The sequence below is a fragment of the Rhinopithecus bieti genome, unplaced genomic scaffold (genome assembly GCF_001698545.2).
Source record: "Rhinopithecus bieti isolate Rb0 unplaced genomic scaffold, ASM169854v2 scaffold_10088, whole genome shotgun sequence".
In the NCBI taxonomy this organism is placed as follows: Eukaryota; Metazoa; Chordata; class Mammalia; order Primates; family Cercopithecidae; genus Rhinopithecus; species Rhinopithecus bieti.
The window spans coordinates 64,335-78,579 of NW_016806409.1; the positions used below are offsets into that span (position 1 = coordinate 64,335).

Below are 14,245 nucleotides of genomic sequence, written 5' to 3' on the forward strand. Positions count from 1 at the left end.
CTTGATTCTTAAGGCATTCTGCTTATGGCAAGTGATACTGGCCTAGTTACAGACCTAATATGGATAAATTTTAAGTTTAAAAAGGTTAAAGAGGTTGAGTGAGGTGGCTCACACCTGTAATCCCAGCACCTTGGGAGGCAGAAGTGGGAGGACCGCTTGAGCTCAGGAGTTCGAGAACAGCCTGGGCAACAAGGTGAAAACCCATCTCTTCAAAAAAAAGTTTTTTAATTAGCTGGGCATAGTGGTGTGCATTTGTGTTCCCAGCTACTCAGGAGGCTGAGGCAGGAGGATCTTTTGATACTGGGAGTTGGAGGCTGCAGTAAGCTATGATTGTGCCACTGTACTCCAGCCTGGGCAACAGAGTGAGACCCTATCTCAAAAAAAACAAAATGAAAAATTCCATTTTATTTTATTTTACCAGAGATGGTATTTGATAAAGAAAACTTTAACACTAAAAAAAAGTAACACTATTAAAATACTTTAACACTAAAGTATTTTAAGTTTTGAGGGGTGTTTTGAGGATATAACAGAATTCCTCAAGCTGGTACCCAGTGACTGGAGTTTGGCAAACCCTGGTAACCTCATGGTCATTCATGAGGATCTTCTTTGAGCTCAGGCAAACAGGACAGACAAGGCCAGCACCACCCGCCCCCCGCCCTCCCACTGTCCCCCTTCTACTCTTTGCAGCTCCCTCCTTCCAGACCCCTGCCCAGCCCTGTGCTCAAAGCCACCTGCAGTCCCTTATTCTCGGGTCAGAATGCCAATCATCCAAGGCCCTGCAGACTCCCAAAGCCGCCCCTGGAACCTACCTTGGCAGCAGATTAAAGACAACCTGCCACATTTAGTCTCAGCCCCATGACCGATAGTGGGTTCAGTTCCTCCAGGGGCGGGGGAGCCTAGTGGCCCCGCCCCCTGACCCATGGCCTGACCCTCCTCAAACGCACCCACAGGAGACTCCTAGTCCCCTGTCCGGACCCTGCCCTACCAGGTCCAGCCCCGCCCAACGGCAAGTTAAGAGCCCCCCAGTGCCAGACGCTCCAGACAGACTGCCACTCTTGGGTGGCCAAGAGTTGGTTGTCGTCATGGCGACGGCGCTGATGGCCGCGGTTCTGCGGGCAGCTGCTGTGGCCCCGAGGTTGAGCGGCCGGGGAGGCACTGGGGGATCCCGGAGGCTGAGCTGTGGCGCGCGGCGGCGGGCGGCGAGGGGCACCAGCCCGGGGCGCCGGCTCAGCACCGCCTGGTCGCAGCCCCAGCCCCCGCCGGAGGAGTACGCGGGCGCGGAAGACGTCTCCCAGTCGCCTGTCGCCGAGGAGCCGTCGTGGGTGCCAAGTCCCACGCCCCTGGTGCCCCACGAGCCCCCTGAGCCTCCCTCGGGCCGCTCGCTGGTGCAGAGGGACATCCAGGCCTTCCTGAACCAGTGCGGAGCCAGCCCCGGGGAGGCGCGCCACTGGCTCACGCAGTTCCAAACCTGCCACCACTCCGCGGACAAGCCCTTCGCCGTCATCGAGGTGAGCGGAGCCTGGCGTGGGCCGTGACACAGCGAAAGGATGGGGTTGTGTGGCCACCTGTCTTCAGGCATGGTAGGATAGGCTGCGGGCTCTGCGCAGTGAAAGCGGGAAGGAGCCCGGCAGAGCCCAGACCAGCGCCGCCGGGAATGGGTGAGGCCATAAGCTCCTCCGGAAGCCTCGCGCCCAGCCCGAGTGAGGATCCTGGGGGGCCCCCACCCGCCAGGTGTGATGCTCTGAAGAAGGCCCCCAACACGGGCGCACTTAGGGGTTCAGAAGGACCTGGACAGGAGCCGCCTGCATTGCCCCTCCCCCAAAGGTGTCCCGGAGTCCAAGGTCGCAGGGAGAAGGGCGGGAGGTACCCCAGCGTGAGACAAGGGAGTGGCAAGACCCAATGGGGCAAAGGGCGGAGCAGGTGAGCACCAGTGGCAAGAAGTGGGTTCTGACAGCTTCTGGAAGCGTAGGGTCACCGAGCCGGCCCTGCAGGCCAGGCTGTGGGAGCCAGCGGCTCAGGGCTGTGTCACACTCCTTGAAAGCCCACTCCTCCGCAGGTGGACGAGGAGGTACTCAAGTACCAGCAGAGCGTATCCAGTCTGGCCTTCGCCCTGGCCTTCTTGCAGCGCATGGACATGAAGCCGCTGGTGGTCCTGGGGCTGCCCGCCCCCACGGCGCCCTCAGGCTGTCTTTCCTTCTGGGAGGCCAAGGCGCAGCTGGCTGAGAGCTGCAAGGTGCTGGTGGACGCGCTTCGACACAACGCCGCCACTGCTGTGCCTTTTTTTGGCGGAGGGTCGGTGCTAGGCGCTGCCGAGCCGGCTCCCCATGCCAGGTTAGTGCCCGCCCAGGCGTCCTCAGAGCGCGCTACTCCGCCCGCCCTGTCCCGTCCAGCAGGCCTGGAGGGGGCCCTCTCGAGCACCACGTCTGGCCCACAGCTACGGCGGCATCGTCTCGGTGGAGACAGACCTGCTGCAGTGGTGCCTGGAGTCGGGCAGTATCCCCATCCTGTGCCCCATCGGGGAGACGGCTGCGCGCCGCTCCGTGCTTCTCGACTCCCTGGAGGTGACCGCGTCGCTGGCCAAGGCCCTGCGGCCCACCAAAATCATTTTCCTCAATAACACAGGCGGCCTGCGCGACAGCAGTCAGAAGGTGCGGCCCTTTCTTTCCCCATCCCCCACCCGGGCGATCCGGGCCTTCTCTTGCGCCCCTCGCACTTCTCCCCGACGGGCTGCAGACTCACTAGCAAGCCGGGTGGGTAGAAAAGCCTAAGGGAGTATAGGGGAGGAGTTCGGCCCCGGGTGCCTAGATCTGCGCCCTTCCCAGCCAAGGACTCCGACCGGCAGTAAGGATAAAGGGGTAAGAGAAAAGAGAGGTCCGTGGGAGCAGGGGCGCAGTCCGTGCCGGCTGTGGGCCAGGCTCACCCGCTGGCTCCGGACACAGGTCCTGAGTAACGTGAACCTGCCCGCCGACCTGGACCTGGTGAGTAACGCCGAGTGGGTGAGCACAAAAGAACGGCAGCAGATGCGGCTCATCGTGGACGTGCTCAGCCGCCTGCCCCACCACTCCTCAGCCGTCATCACCGCCGCTAGCACTCTGCTCACTGAGCTCTTCAGCAACAAGGGTGAGGGCGGCGGGCGGGCAGGGGACTGGGTCCCGGGAGTGAGCACTGGCCGGGGATGAGTGTCTGCGGGCAGGAGGAGCGGCTTCTCCTCCTGTGCAGGGGCCGTAGAGGGGGCGGGAGTTGTCACAGCATTGGCTCCTGCTGCTGCCGCAGCCCGGGGGAGGTGAGAGAGGAGGAGACCCAGCTTACTGGAAAAGAACTCCAAAGGAATTAAAGGAATGGGCGGGACTGGGGGTCGGGGGAAGGAAGCGTCCGGTGGGCGGGGCCAGGAGGGGCGGGACCACGAGGGAGAGGTTCCAACACGAAAGATGGGCGCGGCTTAGGTGGGTGGGCCGGGTCAGAGGCGGGAGGCAGACTTCAACGAGAGAGGCAGGACTAAGGTAAGTGGATAGGGCTCCAGGCCACAGGAGGAGCTTAGGGCACAATCTCTGCCTGAGAAAAGCATCTCCTTTAATGAAAATCACAGACAAATCTATGCAGACCACTGAAATCATTTCACTGTGGAGGTCTCCCAAAGACAGAAATTCTCCCACCAGCCCGTCCTACCTGCGGCCCCCACCAGGCTGCGCAAACGGCTCTCCAGCCAGATGAGCCCCTCCCCATCATCCTCCAGGGTCCGGGACCCTGTTCAAGAACGCCGAGCGAATGCTACGGGTGCGCAGGCTGGACAAGCTGGACCAGGACCGTCTAGTGGACCTGGTCAACGCCAGCTTCGGCAAGAAGCTCAGGGACGACTACCTGGCCTCGCTGCGCCCGCGGCTGCACTCCATCTACGTCTCCGAGGGGTGAGCCTGTGGACCCCAGAGGGCAGGGTCTGGGAGGCAGTCGGGCAGCTTCGGACCAAGGAGAGGTCCCAGCCTGCCGCTCTCCCGCTGCACCAGATACAACGCTGCCGCCATTCTGACCATGGAGCCCGTCCTGGGGGGCACCCCGTACCTGGACAAATTTGTGGTGAGCTCCAGCCGCCAGGGCCAAGGCTCCGGCCAGATGCTGTGGGAGTGCCTGCGGCGGGACCTGCAGACGCTTTTCTGGCGCTCCCGGGTCACCAACCCCATCAATCCCTGGTAGGTCCCGCCACTCCCAGCTCTGGGCTGGGCCCCTACTTCCCTCTCCTCTCCAGCCCTTGCGAACCATGCCAAGAAGGCTGGGCTTCCTCTTCTTCCACGGGTCTCCCTTTCACTACCTCCCAGGGGCAGACCTCACAGAAAGCCTGAGATTTCCCGAGTTAGAGCACGCTTAACACTCCTTTCCTGGAAGCATGTGACACCTCCTAACCCCCACGCAGCCCGCCTCTCACAGGGGCCTGAGGAATCCTAACCCTTCAGCGTTTATTGAGGCTTGCGGTGCCTCCAGTGGAACAACCCTCCTCTCTCCTTCAGTAACTACCCCCTCACCCCTACACCCTGCTCTGTGAGCACTAGGAAGTGAGCAAGAACCCTCCTCTTTGCTGAGCAGCCAAGGCAGTGTGGAGAGCAAGGCACCCGCTCCCTTCCTGTGTGTGCCTGGCAAGGTACCTAACTTCTCTGAGCCTTAGCTGCTTCTCTGTGAGCTGAACAATGCCAGGCTCAGGCCTCTGCTGTGAAGATAAAATGAGATAACACATAGCAGGACTTAGCTGGGTGCCCAGCATGCAGTAGGTCCTCAATCAATGTTCTTTGAAGACAGAACCAGTGAGTAATGAACACTGGCCTTGCCCTGAAAACTTTCTTGCATCACCTCCCCACACCCAGGTACTTCAAACACAGTGATGGCAGCTTCTCCAACAAGCAGTGGATCTTCTTCTGGTTCGGCCTGGCTGATATCCGGGACTCCTATGAGTTGGTCAACCATGCCAAGGGACTGCCAGACTCCTTTCGCAAGCCAGCTTCTGACCCAGGCAGCTGACCTTCACCATGGACCCTACAGGCCCTGGAATGGCCAGGGTGGACCAAAAGCCATGCCAGCTGGGGATGACCCCAGGCAGCCACCCACAGGCTGGATGGGGCTTGTTGGCTGAGTGATCTGCAAAGGAGAAAGCTGCCCCAGCTCTGCCCAGAGGAGGCGCTGAAGTGGGACAAGCACAGGAAAGAGGGGGGCCAGTCTAGGACCCCAACTCAACTCGCTCCAAAGCCACAAGCAAATGGCCTTTGATTTTCAACCTGGGGATTAGGGGAGGGGAAGATGCCTTCCAGGGTTCTACTCAGGACTAACCCTAAGGATGGGCTAGTTTCTGTGCCTCTGTACTATGTTTTGAGGCTCCCTTACCCAAAATAACACCCCTGCCTGCATGATATTGTACCATTCATTTTAATTCTTTTGGGTCTGGCAGTTTTTCAGGAGGCCTTGATTAAAATGCAAATGCTTGTCTGAGAGTCAGCTCACACTTGAAAGAAAATTAGAAGTGACCCCGTGGGAGCAAGATTTTTTTTTTTTTTTTTTTAAGACAGGGTCTTTCTCTTTTACTAAGACTGGAGTACAGTGGTACAATCACAGTTCACTGCAGCCTCGACCTCCCAGGCTCAAGCAGTCCTCCGTCAGCCTCCTAAGTAAGCTGGTACCACAGGCATGCACTGCCACACCTGGCTTTTTTGTTGTTGTTGGAGATGAGGTCTCACTATGTTGCCAAGGCTGGTCTCAAACTCCTGGGCTCAAGCAGTCCTCCCTCCTTGGTCTCCCAAAGTGCTAGGATTACAGGCTGGGAGTAAGATCTTGAGGGCTGGGGAATCAGAGGACTCCTGGAGGGAGTAGAGGACTTCTATGATGAATGCTGCCACCGTCTCCCTCCCAGAGGTTAGGAAGCATCTTCCCTTCCACAGATCAGGCCACAGCAGCACCAGCTCCCCTTCCCCGTGGGTGCCTCCACCCATAACTCCCTTTCTAGGCTGGGCTCACAGCCAGAACCAGACATCCGTGGCAGACCGTTTACCTGCAAGAGCCCAGAGAAGTTAAAAGATGGCTTTGGTGGGCCGGGCGCAGTGGCTCATGCCTGTAATCCCAGCACTTTGGGAGGCCGAGACGGGCGGATCACGAGGTCAGGAGATCAAGGCCATCCTGGCTAATATGGTGAACCCGTCTCTACTAAAAATACAAAAAATTACCCGGGCATGGAGGCACGCACCTGTAGTCCCAGCTACTCGGGAGGCTGAGGCAGAAGAATTGCTTGAACCCAGGAGGCAGAGATTGCAGTGAGCTGAGATCGCGCCACTGCACTCCAGCCTGGTGCCAGAGAAAGACTCCATCCTCAAAAAAAAAAAAGACTTTGGCTTAAAAGCTCAAACTTGGACCTTTTCCCTAGGCCCTACTAGCGGTTGTGTCCAGTCTCTAAAGGACTAGATGGGCAGAAATCCAAAGCTCAGGGGTTTCATTGGACATTTTTTGAAGCTCCACGATGTACCAGACACCATACCAGCTACTGCTGGGGTGACTTTCTGGCAGATGCACATAGACCAGAAGGGAGAAGGTCGCCGGACCCAGTGGCTCACCCCTGTAATCCCAGCACTTTGGGAGGCCAGGGTGGGTGGATAACGATGTCAGGAGTTTGAGACCAGCCTGGTCAATGTGGTGAAACCCTGTCTCTACTAAAAAATACAAAAATTCGCCAGGCATGGTGGCAGGCACCTATAATCCCAGCTACTCGGGAGACTGAGGCAGGAGAATCACTTGAACCTGGGAGGCGGAGGTTGCAGTAAGCCGAGATCTTGCCACTGCACTCCAGCTTGGGTGACAGAGCGAGACTCTATCTCAAAAAACAAAAAAAACTGTAGTCCCAGCTACTTGGGAGGCTGAGGCAGGAGAATGGCGTGAACCCAGGAGACAGAGCTCATAGTGAGCAGAGATCGCGCCACTGCACTCCAGCCTGGGCGACAGAGCAAGACTCCATCTCAAAAACAAACAACAACAACAACAACAACAAAAAAAAAACAAAGCGAGAAGGTCAACAGACCATCATGGCACAGTAGGGGCTGGAATAGAGTGGCCTCTGTCTCCCCTCAGGAGATGGGTCACACTGAGTACATATCTGGACCTGGCCATTAGATAGACCCGACCTGGAATCCAGCTCTGTGGGCTGGATTTGCTCTGTGGCTTGACTAAAACTGCTTACCCTCTCTGAGCCTCCGTTTCCTTCATGTGTAAAATGTAAAATATTCTACTTCACAGTGGACACTTCACAGTTCTCTCCCTCTAGCTGCTCTCACCAAAGATGTCTTCATAAGAACCAGCTCCAAATGGGGAGAAAAAGACAACCTACAACAAGAGGGATTGAGGTGAGGGATCGAAAGCATATAGTACAGTGACGATTTTGAGATTCTTGAAAAAGAGAGCCATTGGGCACAGTGGCTCATGCCTGTAGTCCCGGCACTTTGGGAGGCTGAGGCTGAGGCTGAAGAATTGATTGAGCCAAGGAGTTTGAAACCAGCCTGGACAACAAAAATTGATTGAGCCAAGGAGTCTGAAACCAGCCTGGACACCAAAGTGAGACCTCGTCTCTAAAAAACAAAGAAGTGAAAAATTAAAAAAAAAAAAAAAAAAGAGAGCCAAAGAACTGTGGGAAATCTTGGAACAGGAGAAAGATCACAGGAGGCCCACGGTGGGGCTTAACCAGATCTGGTGTTTCAAGAAACCCAAGATCAATCCCAACCAATGGCAAAGTGCCCTGTTGGGGAGAAGAGAAAAGCAAAACCAAATGTCTATATAAAATGTTTATTTTTGGAGGACTGTGTGGTCTGGTGTTTGGCAGGGAACTCCACCCCCACCAGGCCAACCATGGAGCTAGAAACGGAGACAGCAGGAAGGGCAAAGCTGGTCACTGCTTGTTCCACCCCTGCACAGTCCAGAGCAGACCAGGGCCTGCTCCGCTCTCAAGGTGAGTGACAGAGAGCTGGTACTGTTTCTGCCCCTAACATGCCCTGAGGACCCATGTGACTTCTGTAGTGCTCAGCTCCTGTGCCCCTCCTGGGCCTGATCCACATGTATCAACACACACACTCACTCTCAGTCTCTGAACAGCACTGTAGAGCCTAACTGCATCTGCCAGGTTCAAAGAGGAATTTTTCACATTTGCTCACTTCCAATTTCCATCTTCCTTCCTCTGTCTCCCACTCTCAGTAGCCGCATCCCAGCCCTGCCATACTCCCTTCTCAGGGACAGGAGATCCAGGGGGCAGCTGGCCTCAGCTCTCCTAACAGGAAAAAAACCTGTACGGCATTAGTGCCAGGGCTCCTGCCCTCCCAAGCTCTAAGCCCAGAAATTTGGACAAATGAGCTGCCTCTTAACTGCAAAAAAACAATTTTAAAAAAGCAAAAGATCAAACGGACCAAAAAGCATAAATAAACAGCAACTGGACCAGCGAGGAGGAAGGCAGGGTGACCCTCAGTGGCTCCCTGTGCCCATCTCAGCCTCTTGCCATAAAACTCAGCCATCAGTGGCCAGGATGACAGCAGTTCCGAAGATGCCCACACTCTCTCCAAGGAGCTTCATCTGGTTCCAGAACTCAACACGCCGTGTGTTGTGCCAGTAAGCAACATTGCCATCAATGAGCAGCATGACCGGGGGCAGCAGTACAGCCAGGATCTGGGCAGCGAGGGTCACGTAGTAGCCTGACAGAAAGGCCAGGGCCAGGACGCCATACAGCACGAAGAACAGCTGGATCATCAGCTCCCCTCCTGGGAGATGGTTCAGATACGCCAGCCGGTCCTCCTTGCTGTGCTGCAGTGAGTAGGCCTGGAGACATACCATCCTCTAAGACTCCAACAGGCTCAGAAGCCTGTCGGGAAAACCACCCCTGAGATGGCACCTGCAAATGAGACCCTGCAAATGGGCTTCCGACTCCCCTCTTGGACTGGGGAACCTCTGAAAGTAGGGCCTTTGTCTCCCCCTCAGACTACGGAGCCCCAGGAGGTTAGGGTCTATGTCTCCCCTCACCCTAGGGGCTATGAAGGAAGTGTATTTCCACAGTCAGACTGGAGCTCCCACCTCTGAATAGGGGAGCTCACATAGAGAGCTGTACATGAGATATACTCAGTAATTAAGATGAGACCAAGTAGCTTGGGGCCTGTCCATGTCCCCATCCATCCTGGCCTCCTCTAGCACCAGGGAGAACCATAAGTGGCTACCCTAGAGCTCTCATCAGCTCTAGGAGGCAGAGTCCCAGCTGGGGCCTGACTCCCACCAAACCTCTCCTTCATCCCCTTCTAGTCCTGTGGGGGCTGGAGCCATGAGAGAATCACCCCATCTTGTTCTCCTGGCTCTCAGGGTTGGAATTTAATGGCCAGTCTACCTCATGGCAACACTGTTGGAGGAAGGGCCTCTCAACAGGCATTTGGAGGGCCCTGAGGCCTAGAAGCTGGCCGGGACAATTCTCAGGGAGCCAGGCCATCAGGAACTGCATACAAGGCCTCCTTCTGTGTCTACCTTCCTGGGGTTCTGCCGTGCCTGGACTCAGAGTTCACTCCTAGCCAGGCACCTCCAACCAACAGTCCCCCAACATACCACACAGATGAGGTAGATACCCAGGAACACCTGGCCGGTGGACTGCAGGGAGCGGCTGCGAGGTTTCCGACGGTACAGCTCCCCAGCACCGCTGGCCAACACAAGAAAGCCGCCGATGATGGCAACTGTGCGCGAGTACATACGGACCTAGGCCGGGGCAAGGGGACTCCAGTCAAGAACTGCAGCGGCCATATCTCTCCTGGCTTCCCAGAGCGTAGAACCACCCATCTCTACACATCCCATTCCATCTGATGAACCCTCCTACATTTCCAAGCTTGGTGGGCAGATGCAACAGAGACAGATCATTCTTTATATATATATATAGAAGTAGAAACTGAGGCCCAGAGGGTCAAGAAAACTGTCAGGTCTGGCCGGGCGCGGTGGCTGCCACCTGTAATCCCAGCACTTTGGGAGGCCGAGGCAGGTGGATCACTCTGAGGTCAGGAGTTTGAGACCAGCCTGGACAACATGAGGAAACCCTGTCTCTACTAAAAATATAAAAATTAGTTGGGTGTGGTGAAGGGCACCTGTAGTCCCAGCTACTTGGAAGACTGAGGCAGGAGAATCGCTTGAACCTGCGAGGCAGAGGTTGCAGTGAGCCAAAATTGCGCCACTGCACTCCAGCCTGGGCTATGGAGCAAGACTCCGTCTCAAAAAACAACAAAAAAGAAAACTGGCAGGTCCTACCTGCCAGTAAGTGGCAGAACCCAGACACAATGTGTTTCTCCCTTCCTCACTCTCAGATCTGTAGACTGTAAACTTGGTGTTCTTTATTCTACGTGGCATGGGATCTATCCCACAAAAACATGATCTTGCTGCCCTGTAGTTGTTCACACATCTGCCTCCCCTAAGGGTCTGACAGTCTCTTCCTCAAGGACAGTGCCTTTGTCCAACCTTATCTCCAAGCCTGCAGGGCCTGACACAGGTTCTGGCTTAAATTCTATACTAAGAGCAATTACATTTACATAAAATTATTTTATGAAAACTAGGTACTCTCCTAGGTCCTTTGTACCCCGTGAGTCTGAAATTACTAAACAGTTTAAAAGATTCTGGGAACCAGGTGACTGGGGTTCTGGTCCCACCAGTATCCTAACTGTGGTGTGGCTTTGGGAAAGTCTGTTTCCCATCTCTGGACCTCAGTTTCCACACTTGGAAGTTTGTGTGGTCTCTAAGATCCATTTCTGTGCTCTGTAATCTCCATAAGCCTAGGGGTTCGAACCTCCCAGGCTTCACACTATGCACCTGGCCAGCACCATTCATCGCCCACCAACAGCCCTGGGCATTGGCCTCTGATTCCCCGTCACCCAGAGGGACGCCCCTTTTGGGGCCGAGGCGCTCACCTTCAGCCATTCCCCGTAGTGGACGTAGCCCCCGATGTAGGCGGCGTAGGTGCTAATGGCCAATTGGAGTGCGGCCCCCAGCGCGAACCAGCGCCGCTTCACGCCAAAAGACATGAAACTAGCGCACAGCACGGCCGCCCCCATGTCGAAATACAGGTAAGGCACTGGGATGTCGGGCTTCCTGCGACCGGGAGTGGGGAAGCAACGAGGACAGAATGAAGGGGTGGGGGAAGAAATTTGAGACCCCTTGAGTTCCCACAGGCTCCACTGCTCCCCCAAACCAGACTCCCCTCCCATGGACAGGACTGCCCTACCAGATTTGGCCCGACATGCAGACCAGAACCCCTCCCAGGGAGGTCCCAATTCCTCCCAATCCAAGGGTCCCGACTTCTAGCCCCCAATTTATTTCCCACATCACCGCCCCCTGCCGCGTTTAGCGGCTGCGTAGGCCTGCTCACCGGCGTGCCTCAGCCCTCTCAGCGTAGAGCATGAGCTGGCTGAAGCAGCCCCAAAAGGGGCAGCGTGTGAGCAGCACCGAACCCAACTGCATGATCAGCTGCAACATCCACCGTCTCGAACCTATCTTCGACGCCATCTTGGGAAAGGGCAAGTCCGCTGCGGCCTCACCCCAGTCAGAGAGGCCGGCGCGGGGATGGGACACGCAGCTTCCGGGTTAAGCGCTTTTTCTTTTTTTTTCCTCCCGGAAACAACGATATCGCTCTGTAGTTCCGGAGCTAAGGTGATCTAGTCGCGAAGTCCAACATTTTCGTCTGCTCATGGAGCCTTCAGGGCCCATCTGTGTCCCTGCAAAATTGAAAACTAGGAACAGTGGGCTCAAGATAGCAGAAGTCTTGGACCGTAGTTTGATGTATTAAAGCAAACTGGTCTTTGAATGCAGCCCGATCAGGGCACTAATCCTAATTCCAACCTGGTGTGATTTTGGGCATATCACCTAAACTTTATGAGATGCATCATGAAATGGGGATAATTACACCTACCTCAGAGTTGAACTTCTTCCTTTGTTTTGTTTTGTTTTGTTTTTGAGACGGAGTCTCACTCTGTCGCCTAGGCTGGAGTGCGATGGCGCGATCCCGGCTCACTGTAATCTCCGCATCCCGGGTTCAAGAGATTCTCCTGCCTCAGCCTCCCGGGTAGCTGGGACTACTCGGCTCGTGCCACCAGGCCCCGGCTAATTTTTTGTAGTTTTAGTAGAGATGGAGTTTCACCCTGTTAGCCAGGATGGTCTCGATTTCCTGACCTCGTGATCCGCCCCCCCTCGGGGGCGGGGATTACAAAATGCTGGGATTACAGACATGAGCCAGTGCGCCGCCCCAGAGTTGTGAACTTTAAATGTGACAAGGTCGGTCCTAGTACATGGTAGCGGTTCAATAAATGGTACACATAACGCACCAGAGGAAATCCCCGTTTCTGTTAAGTTCAAAGTAAGGGGTCCTCCTGGCTCAAAGTCACCTCTTTGGGTTTTGCCTTTTGCCTGTCGCCTGAGAGAAAAGGGAGATCTGAACATCTGGGACATGTCAAGGCAGTCCATTTCTCCAGCTGCCATGCTCCCACTGTAGCCCAAATTGTCATATTTTGTCAGCTTAATTGCAGCGGACATCCAGGTGGTCTCTGCGTTCCCCTTCAGTGTGTCCTCAGCCCCTTCTCCCACCCCTCACCCGTTTATATGTTCTCATAACATCAGCTACCTTCCTTTGAATCACTTGGCACGGTGACATTTATACATATATATATATGCTTTTTTCCATTTTTGAGACAGGGTCTCACTCTGTCACCCAGGCTGGAGTGCAGTAGTGCGATCTTGGCTCACTACAGCCTACACCTCCCAGGTTCAAGCGATTCTCCTGCCTCAGCCTCCCAAGTAGCTGGGATTACTGGCACCCGCCACCACACCTGGCTAATTTTTATTTTTAGTGGAGACAGGGTTTCACTATGTTGACCAGCCTGGTCTCGAACTCCTAACCTCAAGCGATCCATCCACCTCATCCTCCCAAAGTGCTGGGATTATAGGCGTGAGCCACTGCACCCAGCCAATGTATTTGTGATTCTTTTATTGACAATCTTCCCCCACTAGATTCTGAGCTCCATAAGGACAAACACAGTGCCTGGGTTTCTGTTTACTGTTTACAGATGCTCCTTGACTTGTGATAGAGTTATATCCTGATAAACCCATCATAGGTTGAAAATACTGTAAGTTGAAAATGTGTGGCTGACTGGAAGCTGTGGCTCGCTGAGACTGCCCAGCATTGCAGGAGAAATACAGTTTCCACTGAATGCAGATCTGCTTTCGCACCAATGTAAAGTTGAAAACTCCAATGCTGGGAACCATCTATACATCCTCAGGGCCTAGTATACAGGATGCCCTCAGGAAATATGTGCTGTACAGGTAAATGAAAAGGTGTTGGGCTGGGCACGGTGGTTCATGCTTGTGATCCCAGCACTTTAGGAGGCCAAGGCAGGTGGATCACAAGGTCAGGAGTTCAAGACCAGCCTGGCCAAGATGGTGAAACCCTGTCTCTACTAAAAATACAAAAATTAGCCAGACGTGATGGCTGTAATCCCAGCTACTCCGGGCGCCTGTAGTCCCAGCTACTCAGGAGGCTGGGGCCGGAGAATGGTGTGAATCCGGGCGGCAGAGCTTGCAGTGAGCTGAGATAGCGCCACTGCACTCCAGCCTGGGCAACAGATCGAAACTCTGTCTCAAAAAAAAAAAAAAATTCCCACCAGGCAGGGTGTGTTGGCTCACGCCTATTATCCAAGCACTTTGGGAGGCCTCGGGGAGGGTGGATCACCCGAGGTCAGGGGTTTGAGACCAGCGTGGCGAACACGGTGAAAACCCATCTCTACTAAAGATACAAAAAAATTAGGCCGGGCGCGGTGGCTCACGCCTATAATCCCAGCACTTTGGGAGGCGAGGATCACAAGGTCAGGAGATCGAGACCATCCTGGCTAACACGGTGAAACCCCATCTGTACTAAAAATACAAAAAAATTAGCCGGGCTTGGTGGCAGGTGCCTGTAGTCCCAGCTACTTGGGAGGCTGAGGCAGGTGAATAGGCAGGGAGGTGGAACTTGCAGTGAGCCAAGATCGCGCCACTGCACTCCAGCCTGGGCGACAGAGCGAGACTCATCTAAAAAAAAAAAAAGCCAGATGCAGTGGTGCATGCCTGTAATCCCAGCTATTCAGGAGGCTTAGGCAGGAGAATCGCTTGAACCCAGGAGGCAGAGGTTGCAGTGAGCCGAGATTGTGCTACTGCATTCCAGCCTGGGCAACAAAGTGAGACTCCATCTCAAAAAAAA

At 55.1% G+C, this 14,245-nt stretch overlaps 2 protein-coding genes across 8 annotated transcripts; one reads left to right on the forward strand and one right to left on the reverse strand.

Moving 5' to 3' along the window:
• Positions 1 to 723: 723 nt before the first annotated feature.
• On the forward strand, positions 724 to 5,471 carry NAGS (N-acetylglutamate synthase). 5 transcript variants are annotated; one of them, XM_017876006.1, is made up of 7 exons: positions 725 to 1,508; positions 2,057 to 2,331; positions 2,435 to 2,648; positions 2,940 to 3,120; positions 3,734 to 3,905; positions 4,002 to 4,184; positions 4,851 to 5,471. In XM_017876006.1, the coding sequence occupies exons 1-7, from the start codon at positions 1,083 to 1,085 to the stop codon at positions 5,002 to 5,004; spliced, it is 1,605 nt and encodes a 534-aa protein (XP_017731495.1). In that variant the 5' UTR covers positions 725 to 1,082; the 3' UTR covers positions 5,005 to 5,471. The 5 variants fall into 5 exon arrangements, with proteins under 5 accessions (XP_017731498.1, XP_017731497.1, XP_017731496.1 ...); XM_017876009.1 differs by lacking the exon at positions 2,940 to 3,120 and having other exon boundaries at positions 724 to 1,508; positions 3,657 to 4,184; XM_017876008.1 differs by lacking the exon at positions 2,940 to 3,120 and having other exon boundaries at positions 724 to 1,508; positions 3,657 to 3,905; positions 4,002 to 5,063.
• Positions 5,472 to 7,784: 2,313 nt separating this feature from the next.
• TMEM101 (transmembrane protein 101) lies at positions 7,785 to 11,977 on the reverse strand. 3 transcript variants are annotated; one of them, XM_017876011.1, is made up of 5 exons: positions 11,927 to 11,977; positions 11,387 to 11,732; positions 10,929 to 11,109; positions 9,589 to 9,735; positions 7,785 to 8,820 (listed from the first exon to the last, which is right to left on the reverse strand). In XM_017876011.1, the coding sequence occupies exons 2-5, from the start codon at positions 11,521 to 11,523 to the stop codon at positions 8,512 to 8,514; spliced, it is 774 nt and encodes a 257-aa protein (XP_017731500.1). In that variant the 5' UTR covers positions 11,524 to 11,732; positions 11,927 to 11,977; the 3' UTR covers positions 7,785 to 8,511. The 3 variants fall into 3 exon arrangements, with proteins under 3 accessions (XP_017731500.1, XP_017731502.1, XP_017731501.1); XM_017876013.1 differs by lacking the exon at positions 11,927 to 11,977 and having other exon boundaries at positions 11,556 to 11,732; XM_017876012.1 differs by lacking the exon at positions 11,927 to 11,977 and having other exon boundaries at positions 11,508 to 11,732.
• Between the last annotated feature and the right edge of the window lie 2,268 nt (positions 11,978 to 14,245).

Excerpts from the sequence above, each read along its gene's own strand:
- NAGS (XM_017876006.1), top strand. The coding sequence starts at position 1,083 with ATGGCGACGGCGCTGATGGCCGCGGTTCTGCGGGCAGCTGCTGTGGCC. Across the intron at positions 1,509-2,056 it reads AGCCCTTCGCCGTCATCGAG|GTGGACGAGGAGGTACTCAA; the intron begins GTGAGCGGAGCC and ends ACTCCTCCGCAG. Across the intron at positions 2,649-2,939 it reads TGCGCGACAGCAGTCAGAAG|GTCCTGAGTAACGTGAACCT; the intron begins GTGCGGCCCTTT and ends CTCCGGACACAG.
- TMEM101 (XM_017876011.1), bottom strand. The coding sequence starts at position 11,523 with ATGGCGTCGAAGATAGGTTCGAGACGGTGGATGTTGCAGCTGATCATG. Across the intron at positions 11,110-11,386 it reads GAGAGGGCTGAGGCACGCCG|GAAGCCCGACATCCCAGTGC; the intron begins GTGAGCAGGCCT and ends TCCCGGTCGCAG. Across the intron at positions 9,736-10,928 it reads ACTACGGGGAATGGCTGAAG|GTCCGTATGTACTCGCGCAC; the intron begins GTGAGCGCCTCG and ends GCCCCGGCCTAG.